This window comes from Corvus moneduloides, chromosome 6 (assembly GCF_009650955.1).
Source record: "Corvus moneduloides isolate bCorMon1 chromosome 6, bCorMon1.pri, whole genome shotgun sequence".
NCBI classification, from domain to species: Eukaryota; Metazoa; Chordata; class Aves; order Passeriformes; family Corvidae; genus Corvus; species Corvus moneduloides.
In genome coordinates this window covers 45217048-45227873 of record NC_045481.1, presented here as the reverse complement: position 1 = coordinate 45227873, position 10826 = coordinate 45217048, and the positions used below count along the sequence as shown (strand labels likewise).

The 10826-nt window shown below is 47.6% G+C and overlaps 1 protein-coding gene across 9 annotated transcripts in view; it reads right to left on the bottom strand.

The window, feature by feature from the left end:
* The window catches only part of LOC116445223 (USP6 N-terminal-like protein), an 83255-nt gene that overhangs the window by 11476 nt on the left and 60953 nt on the right, over positions 1-10826 (bottom strand). For all 9 annotated transcript variants that reach the window (XM_032111599.1, XM_032111604.1, XM_032111602.1 and 6 more), the window contains 8 exons: positions 10483-10590; positions 7393-7502; positions 6747-6795; positions 5554-5674; positions 4616-4710; positions 2991-3056; positions 1494-1593; positions 133-285 (listed from right to left, as the gene is read on the bottom strand). In XM_032111599.1, coding sequence (XP_031967490.1) covers positions 133-285; positions 1494-1593; positions 2991-3056; positions 4616-4710; positions 5554-5674; positions 6747-6795; positions 7393-7502; positions 10483-10590 — 802 coding nt within the window. The remainder of the gene's footprint in view (positions 1-132; positions 286-1493; positions 1594-2990; positions 3057-4615; positions 4711-5553; positions 5675-6746; positions 6796-7392; positions 7503-10482; positions 10591-10826) is intronic.

The following is a 10826-nucleotide window of genomic DNA, read 5'->3' as shown; positions in this document are numbered from 1 at the left end:
CACGCCCCGAATGTGAGGAAGACAGATGCTTCCACCCAACACGTGCCAGCCCTTCTGGGCTGCCCTGGCTCTCAGGCACACCAGCGGGATGCTCTGGTCCCTGCTGGGCTGCCCACCTTCCCCTCTACCCACCTGGTGGGGGCAGGTCAAATTTCATCTTGCGCAGTTCAGTCATTGACACCTGCAGCTGCTCGATGACAGCATCGTCCTCGTACTGCAGGGAAGCAGCAATTTTCTCCTGCAGAAATTCACGTAAATCTTCCAGTGTCATCTTCAGCAAGCGCTCTGGGGGATGGGAGAAAGGAGTAATGGCAGTGGCACAGACAAATTTCAGGGTAGCACAAGCGTGGGTTACATCATGCTTTGGTTTCATCTGGGATTCTGCTGCTGTTCCCACTCCACAGTGAGACAGCCTGAACGCTTTTGCCTCTCTCCCACCTTCCCACTATTTCTCAAGGTCATCAATACACGTATATATCCATGCCACCTGAGCAGTAGCTCCTCAATGGCAGGACAATGGCAGGGGTGGGAGCTGTGCTGATGAGGATGCAGGTTTTGGGCCATTCCTGGAAGTTCTCACCAATGCCTCTAGGAGGAGGAAAAGCTCCATGAAACAGGCCCTGAGCACCAGGCTGAACAGCCACTGCTGGCAGCTGCCACCACCAGCCAGGGACACCAGCCTGCACCAGCCAGGAGGCAGGGATGCAGGAAGAGGTGCTGGCTCTTACAGGCAGGAATGGGTTGTAGGGAGGGATGCCAACCCACACTACACATTCCTCAGAGAGGAGAGATTTCACAGCCAGACTGAAACATCTGCCTGCCTGCCAGTTTACCACTTTTTGCAGACAAATAGGATACTTCAAGATTTATTTCTGGATAGCCTGTTCTTCATTTAACTGAAGGAAGAATAGGGTGGCTGTTTGCAGAAGCCAACACATGCAGTCCCGTAAATTCTGCTGGCCCAGTCCCGTAAATTCTGCTGGCCCAAAGGTTCTCATCATGCACTCCTGCCCCAGATGAAGGCCAGAAGAGTGACAGACCAAGGCTATCAACTTATGGGAGTGAAGGGGTTTAAAGTTACAAAGATCTCAAGGTGGAAACATCACTGCCTTAATACTATGCAAGAAAACCAGCTTTTGATCATTTTAGAAGTGTATTAATAAATTTACTTGTCCCTCTACAAACTTTTCAGTTGAACCACCACATAAAGCTCTGCAGATAGATGGGCTGCTGTCTGTATTGCTCCTAAAGGCAACTTGTGGGGCACAGCACACAGGAAGAGGTGGCTGGGAGTATTTCAGGTGTGGTTTCTGTGTGCTGAGCACAGCAAGTCAACCCTTGTGACATCTCATTTCCTCCCCAGGACTGTGCCTTTTGCAGCCAGCACAAGGGACCAAGCATGCTCTAAATGGCCAGCTAGGCTTTCCAGGTCAGCAGCACAAGGGTGGCCCAGCTCGGTGCCACCACAGCCACAGGGTCAGGTATGACCTTACTTTTGTGCAGTTTGAGGATGGTGTAAGCCATGGCCGTCAGCACCCGCTCCCCTTCCAGGATGTAGATATCCCACAGCCGCAAGGTCAGGGTGAACGGGGTCTGTTTCAAACACACAAATACACAAATGGGATGATGAAACAGAGGCTGCTGCCATCACTGCATCACCTTGCACCAAATCACACAGCAGGGTTAGGCTTTGCAAGCCAGGAATTCATCTAAAACACAAATATGTCTTTTATCATCTATGGTTTTGCCTTAAAGCTAATGAACTTGAGTGGCCGGGGAAATATTTAAAACCCATCTGTGAATGCAGAAAAAGGAGAAACTTTCGTCACAAGCATGCTAGCACATGGATTCCCCTACCCTGGAGGGAGCACCATCATCTTTCAGCCTTGTCTTTCAGCACAAAAACCACCACCTGTATGCATCCAGATTCCCCAGAAGGGCTATTTATGGGATACGTCTGAAAGCCCAACGATTGAATGTATCACTAAGCATTAAAAAATCACTCATTTGGTGTCCAAAGAAGAGGTCTTTCTTACATACAGGCTTATTTCTACCTGCTAAAAACACTACTGCAAGAGGTTTTCATTTGCATCCAGACCTAATCTGACAACAGAATTGAACTGATACCCAAAATGATGGAGCAGGCCATACCTCCCAGCAAAGATCTAAGGCACTTCACCAACACAGAAATTAGTATTAATCCTATTGTGATGTTTAGGTTCAAATTTAGGATGCTGCACTTACTCTCCGGAGTTTGGCACAACTGACCATTGCAGCTCTTTTACCACATGCTACTGCAGTTAAAGGGATTTTGCATTTTATACAGCTTTTAGTGGCAAAAGCACTGAGTTCCCTCTTGAGGGGAAGGGGCCATCCACTGTTTTACAGAAGACTGGGCAGCAGAAAATTGAGACTGGAGCACACAGATGTCCTAAATATTAGCAAGTCTGGACACTGCATTCAAGTCCAGCAAGCACAATGCTGACCCTAAAAATAAAGTAGTCTTGGCTCGGGACTAGAAAATTAGCTCTGGACAAATCAGGATAATTTTCTCATGCTTTCACATGTTTCCAGTCCCAATCTGCTCCTCTGCCTGCAGCTGCTGCACTGCTATTTGTTGAGGTTTGTGCCCCCAGCTCTTCTTCTTCCTATGTTGTTTCCAGAGCCAAAGTGAGGTTAATTGCCTTTGCAGCAGTGCCAGTGGGCAAGAGAGAGATCTCTCCCAACTCTGAAGCTTGTACTGCTGATGCTGAGCCATCTCCCAGTGACTGCTTGTGATGAGGCAGCAGGAATTGGCTTGTCATCAGTGACATGCAGTTATTTTTAGCTTCTCCCTTATTAATTTTTTTTGCCTTATGTGAGTGTACATAATATCCCACCTTATAAAATATTAACACCTTCTTCAAAGTACGATATTTACAAAAAACCCCAGGCAGATTAAATGTGCATGCAAACAACAGAGCAGCAAAAAACCCCCAGAGCATCCTCACCCGGTCAATGAAACACTGCAGGAACCACTTGGTTGTGTAAATCCCAGTAGTCATCTGCTCCTTGTCCTGGGGGAAGACAGCAAAGAGAGACAGTCATTTCACCAGGCTCGTTACTGGAGATTCAAGCAGCTTGTAAGGCTTTGGGGGAGATTGGCTGGCTGGTTGGTTGGTTTACTTATTCTGGGGTCTGGGTGCAGGATGTGGCTTGTCTGCCATCTCCCAGCAAAGCCCCTGCTTTAAATACTACTGTTGAAGCCCTGCTTTGGCCCTTTGCCTAAGACATGCATTGAAACTGATCCTCTATGTGCCCAGACTTCAGCAACGACACTGGAGAGGGATTTCTGGGAGAACCTTTTCTGGCCTAATACCTACTTCAGGAATTTACAAAAACCTTCCAGGAGCATAAACCACTCACTCCTAGCAGACTACCATTTTTGTTTCCATAGCAATTCCCATGCGAGCCTCTCCGAGCACAGTCAAGCCAGCTTTGGAAGCACCACCTCGGTTGCATGGCATGGCTGTTGCAGGAGCAGGACAGCCTGACAGGCTAAAGAAAACTTTTAAAAACCTCACCATCATCACCTCGGTCTAACACTTGTCCATCTGGTGCACAGTGCTGGGATGCACAGAGCTCTGCATGCATGCAGAGCTGACATGACCTCTGCTGCAAAGCCAACAAAGCAGTGGGGATGGGAAGAGACGAAGAAGCCCATGGGATCAACGGCTGGCTCCAGCCTTTGCTTTTGGCTGGTGCTGTGCACCTGCAAGGCTGGAGAGCCTTCGGGAGCAAGAGGAATGAGCAGCTTTCTGAGTTATTCCCATCCCCTCCCCTGCCTGTGACTATAATTATGTGAAAACCTAACATGGCTCTGTTTCACTTTTACAGCCAGGGCTGGATCACTTGCAGCACAAAGCAAGAGCTGTTGCAGATGAATGTAATACAAACACCTTTTCCTGGAGATTGGAGCCACCAAGGCCCTTGGGAGCATAAGAAAACTTTAGGAGTCTGGCCACTGAACACCAACTGTCTACACCAAATGCAAGGGGGAGAAAGGCAAAAAAAAAGGAGGTGAGCAGGTGCTGCAAAACAGTGGTCTGGACATTAGACTGCAGTCGGTGTGTCCTGCAGATGCTCCTGCAGCCACCAAATGGGCCTGTACCATCTGTTAGAGAGAAAAGCAACTGGACGTGCCCAAGCAACAACAAAACACCCAACACATCTTATGTGCCTCCTGACTTTAAACAACAGCAAAGCACTTGGAGCTAATAATTACTGAAATAAGACTCCAGACAGACCAGCATCAGCCTTTGGGCTTTGCAGCTTGTGTAAGAACACAGCCCAGCCTCACTGCTGTTCCTCCTGCTGCAGGCTCTGTAAGCCTTCCTGCCTGGCTCTCCTAAATTTTAGCAGTCCCTCCACTAATGATGACCAGCAAGCCAATGATTACCATTCGCTTCAGCAAGATTTGGGAGACCCATTTAATAAATGCCTGCCTCTGCAGCTGAAGCAGTCCTTTATGGTTAGAAATACATTCAGCTGTGCATCTGTTTGGCAGAAGACTATATGAACTGCTTCATCATTAAAATGTGGCATTATTATAGAAAGACTGATAGTAAAGAGATACCATGTGCTTCTTCAGTTTGGGAAACATTTTGTTTAAAATCTGTTCGTGGTGGGCTTGAAACCTCTGCAGCTTCGGGAACCCAGGAATGAAAAAACCTTAACAAAAAAAGACGAGAGAAATAAAAAAAAAAATCATGAAAGCTCTGGAGCAGTGACAGGGACAGCCTGATTTTCTATAAACTCATCTCTTGCATTGCCTTTTGAAGTTGGCTTTTCACCTTCTTTCCCAGAGGCCACCCTTCACCCCATCTGGGCAACAGGACCCTCAGACCAAGTGCAGCTGGTCCTTCTCACCCAGCCCCACAGTGCAGGCCCACACAGCTCCCGCTGCCTGCCTGAGACTTGGCTTGGCCAAGAACTCTCCCAACACACACCTCTGCGCTTGCCAAGTTCAGAGAAAAGCTGAAGATGTTTGAACATCACAAGCTTGTGCAGTGCCCTGTAATCTAGTGGAATACAGATTTAAGACTGTCCAAAGTTATCTGCCCATAAAATAACCTTCTGTGCATAGATTACTGCTAACCACGAGTAAGATGAAGGTATCTTTAATGTGTTTGAAGTAAAATAATACACCACACATTTAGTGGAATTACATCCACATTTAGTGTGGATACTCTTGGATGTACTTCTGTGAGACTTCTTATACACTCATAACCTTGAGTTAATTGATTGCCAAGGGCAAGGTACCCTGGAGGGAGGACAGCACTTCTGTGAAAGTGTTAATTACTGAGCACTAAAGCTCAGGTGGATAAAACTCGTTTTTTTGATAAGAACTTGTCTGCCTCCAAGAGTGAAGTTCAGCTCCCTAGTCAAGCTGTGCAAGTAGTTAAGCGTCACCCACTTTAATTAAAAATGTGAGGAGAAACAAGGCTCTACCAACCAACCTGAACCACCTTCCCTTCTTTCGCTGGACATCCCCCGCCCCCAGCCCAGCCTTACCGTGCATGGCGTGGCGCTGGTTGGTGAGCAGCTGTGCCAGCGCCCAGAACGCATCCTCTTCGTTCAAGTACATCAGGAGGATGGCTGCAATCTGGCTCATCCCTTGGCAGTAGCTCACTTCCTGCAACAGTCAACAGGGGCACACATGCTGCCGTGCCGGCAGAGCCCACCATAATGCTAAAGCTGCCTGTACTTCCCTCTCCTCTTCCAAGGCCTATCCCATTTCAAAGTCTTTACCATTAATGTCCAAATTCACAGCTCCCACACGTCTACAGCACCTACCACGTCACTGATTCACAGAGTAGTTTGGGTTGGAAAAGGACCTTTGAAGATCATCTCATCCAATCCTCCTGCCATGGGCAGGGATAACTTCCACCAGACCAGGTTGCTCAAAGCCCCATCCAAACAGACTTTGAACACTTCCAGGATAGGGCATCTACAACTTCTCTGAGCAATTATTTCCATGCCTCACCACACTCATTGTAAAAAATGTTTTCCTTATGTCCAATCTATCTTTGGGATGACAAACAGCATGTGGGTCTGATGCTGTTTTGGATTCCTTCAGCCATATGAGCACTGAAGTAATTAAACAGTAAATAAATCTGGTAAGCATTTATCTGGCATGAGAGAGGCTCCTTAACTAACCCCCTCAGCATCTTCTGGGATAACTGTCCCCTCCTGGAAGTGGAGGCAGTAGGTTCAGCTGCTAATTTAGGCTTATTCTGCCTATGTCCTTCAGCTAAAAATGACTGGTTTGCGGTAGTAAATCAGTTTTCAACAAGGATGCCATTTGGTGTAAGACAAGAAGTCAGAAACATGACAGACTGCCAGAAGACTAGTGTTGCTGAAAAGCCAAGGAGCAATCCCTTGTTCTTTGCTGACACTCATCCAAATGGAATCTGCCAGATGTCATTTACCAGGTGACAAAATGAACAAGGGAATGAAACAACTGTGCAAAGATTCTTATGCTGCCTGAGAGCCTTGCAGCTCTCTGTACAAGCCAGTATTAGGACTTAAAATTGGAATTACCACTGGCTAAATTAGTGTGTGTTTATAGATATATATACACATGAAAATATATATGTCTACACAAATATATAAAGCTTTTCTTTAAATCTTTACATATATGTATATATATAAAAATAAATATATAAAGCACCACGCTCTTCCTGTTAACTGGACTTACTACTTACAGTGTTATAAACTGAATATGCTGACAGGACGTGGAAGAGTGCCTGTTGCCTGGGGAGAAAGAAGGATATTAAAACACCTGAGCACGAGGTCTCCAGCTTCATGAGCACACCACTGCGTACACACAGAGAGCAAAGATTCTGAAAATACCCAAACAACTGGTACTTAAGGCTTTTGCAAGGAGCAGGGCTCACAGAACCAGAAAGTATGTTCCTCAGAGACCGTGTAGGGCAGCCAGGTGTGATTTATCCCAGTGACAAAGTCACTTTGTCAAACCTCTCCAACCCCAGCTGTTGTGGAGACCCCATCCCTCCCAGATCCTCATGGGCCCACCCCATCATCCTAGCCATCCGAACCAAGCCTTCTGCAACTGTCACTCTTAGGGGACAAGGCACTGCAACAAGCTGTTGCTTGGCTCAAGAACTGGGGCTGAGCCTGGTCCAGCGTGGACCTCTCTTAAGAGAGAATCAGCAGCCCAGCATCTGTGGGTCGCACTGTGTGGTGATGGTTTGAGGAGAAGGCAAAGATGGCTTTGCTCTCCTGTGAGCCACTCTGAGCCAGGGCACTTCTGTCCACTCCATCCAGCTCATCCCTCACATATGCACTGGCACCACTGCCCATATAGCCACGGAAGCCTTCCATACTCACTTCACTCCATAGCGATCCCGAAACATGATGTGGTTTCGGAAGGTGCGGTTAACATCCAAATCTATCTGCTTGATTTCCGATGAAAAGCACTTTGCTTGCTCTTTCATTTGCTGGAAGGGAGAGGGGCAGACAAGAGGCAGGAATCAGACACCATCTCAGCCCGTACCTCTCTCCACACAGTGAGAAGGAAGGATTCCTACAGCTGGAGTGGCAGCTGGATAGCTGCACAGAGCCACTCAGAGCAGGGGACACTGATGTCTTGCCGTGAGCAATGAACTGCAGCCTGGCAGTGAGCCCCTGACACCTTGTCTGTGCTGCTGGCCCAGGGAGAAGGGGATGACCCCATACTCACATGCTAAGACAGCAGCAGCTGCCAATCCAGCCTTTGCCCATCTTTCAATGCAGATACTGCATTTTCAGAATCTAGAACCTTTACGATTCAATTCCACTCTCATTTATTTTGATTTCTTTGCCTGTCTGGCTGTCATAAAGCATTGAGAGCTCTGTTGATCCTTAAGGAACCAATATGCAGATGTACACAGCACTCTCAGCTTTTCAGAGGCTCAGTCATAATAAAGTCCAAATTGTTATGACAGACTCTGTGATCTCCAGCTACTACTTTCCCTGCAGAAGAAAATAATCTTAGATTTAAGGAGTTTCCACTAGAAGAGCAGTCCTGGGATATTCCCTTGGACTGGTATAAATTTTAAGAAACTGGCAGAGTCCAGAACAGAAGCTAAACTCAAAGCCAAGAATCCCCATGTTCCCCCCAGGCTGGCTAATCATTTAAGGCAGCATCACACAGAAAAAGGACTGAAGTCCACTGCAAAAAAATGGAAACTCAAATGGAAGTTTAAGATCACCTTAACCAACTGTCCCCTCAGAGCCCCAAGATGAAGATGCTCCATGGACAAATCCCACTGCAGTCCCATTTGCAACCCACTGTTCAGCTCTGCACTGCCAGCAAGGACCATTATGCTATAGCTAAGCTTCTCATCTCACAGCCTTTAGATACCACCAGTGACCATGCCCTCCTCCTTTAATGTCTCCAGGGTTAATTGCATGAAGAAAATACATTCTTTGACTGTCTTCAGGCACACTGAGATTCACCAGCAGGTTTGGAGGCAGCAGAGATGAGCAGCAAGCCCAACTTGCTTTAAGCCCAGGGTCAGGACCCCTCCTGGCTCACAGAGGAGACAGAAAATAGAACACCTGCACAGATACTTATCATCTCTTCCAGCAGCTGCCATCCTGTGAATGCTTGTCAGCCTGATACCAGCCACCTCCAGGCTGCTGTTGACCTCCCAAGGTGGCCACATCAGCTCTGGGGAACATCAGAAGGTCATTAGAACCCTCATGTGTCCGGCATAGCCAACACTTAGGACAATCACAGCATCTTGGGAATATTAACTCCAGCCCTGAAAGAAGCTGTATGGAGGACCAACAGTACAGAGGCTATTTTGAATTACTGCCTGCACAGGACAAGTGAGGATAAAAGTGATGATGGAATGAAGATCTGATGAACAACATAATTTCCCTGCTGTAAATACTGTGGTCTCTGTATCCTATGGCTCCTTGCCCTCTATAAAGCAGGCAGACTACCTGAGAGAATATGACTATTCATGTGCACCGGGTCACTTCAGTTCAAATTTTCCTGCTAAAGGGCCTCTTGTTTTCCCTGCCAGAACAACACAGAAATCTCCCAAAGACTGTAAATACCCTACTTTAGGTATTTTTAAAACCATTGCACATGAATAGCAGGTAGGTCACACAGCACTTTGTCACCTCCATGCACCCCAGAGGCTTTATTAATTGTGCAAACCTTAAAAAAGAAACTCAGGATGGGTTATTCTCCCTTTTTCCCTTGTGTAAGTAAGCTGGGGGCTCCACAGATGCTCTGCTGAGCTCATTAGTGCTGTGAGCCCTGCAAGCTGGTGGCAGAGCAGAGACTGGAAAGCTGGAAGTCCCATCCCAAAGACCTTGTACAAAGCAGTGGGTAAAGCCAGGATGCCTCTGCTCTGCCCCATGGCCAATATGTTTCTCCTGCTCCCTTCTCAAGCTCCCCTCAAATCCTCTGGCTGCAACTAACAAACCCCGGGGAGGCAGAGCATCACACCTACATCAAAAGCAAGCGTGGCACGTCCCATGGTAGCCTCCAGGCCTTTGTGCCATGGGTCATGCCCCAGGGAGAAATGGGGTGGCCTTGTCCCTCCAGGACACAAGTCTGAGGCTTAGTCCCGTCTTGAAAGCAAAACCCCTCAACCAGGACCTGCACTGAGCCTCTCCTGGAGGAAATTAGGGGAGAGCTAATTACTGGCAGCAGGTGGCACCAAAGAAGAGGTAGATTAAGATGAGCTTGTAGAGGGTTTGCATCCAGCAAAGCCTATTAGCCGTGAAGCTCCTGTTTATCGCAGACCCCTCTGGAGCACAGATAAACTCCTTGTGACTTTCATTTGTTTGGATTGCTTCCCTGCCTGCACAGCACAGCTTTGAGGGAGAGAGCACAATTTTAATCTGCTGGGAGAGCTTCCTTATCTGTGCTTCCTGCGGTGAGCCCAGCCTTCCCCCAGCCCCTGCATGTGCCTCCATCCCCACGGCACCTCACCAGTAACATCCACGCTTGACTAACTATAAAAAGTGTTAGCATCATCCTGCTTAAAAGGCAGGGATTTTTAGAAACACCTGTTGAAAGCAGCACTCAACCTCCTGCCTCTGAAAAATAGTTGTCTCCACAACACCCTGATCCTTGCCCTGGTACACGACGCAAGATGAATCATAACACAGGGTTGGAAAATAAGTTAATTATCAACCAAGGGCTTCCACATGCTGCCTATGGAAAGGTTCCCCTCACTCTTCCCTGCATCTTTCCCTAAAGATGCAACTTTGCTCCCAACTTCCAGAAGAATAAATGGAACCAGCATATTATGGAAAGCAGCCAGCTAACATGCTGAAAGACCCCAGCTTAATATAAGCCCATGGATGAAGAGTTGATACCCTTTGTGTTTTCAGTCCTCACCAAACCAGCTTCATCAACCAATCTAACCTCCCTATCCCCTTGCTCCTGTTGTCTTTGCCAGGTAGAGCCCATACCTCATATTTTCCTTCATTCTCCTTCTTCATCTTCTCGACATCCAGGAGAAGTGACCAGACCTGGCCTCGCACCTGAAGCGGGATCCCTTTGTACACGCGCCGGCACATCTGCAGGGAGGAAAACACGTGCAAGGTTAGCTGGGTCCTGCTGGTGGCAAAAACATTTTCTCCATGGTTTGCTGCTGCAGATCATCAGCCATCTGAGCAGACACCCCAGGCAATCACTTCCTCTGCCTGTGCTGGCTCAGGGAGGGTATCTCCAATCTGATGGATGAGCTGAGTATCTGCATCCATCAAAGACAACTACTCAGTCAAAATCACAGAACCACAGAATCATAGGACAG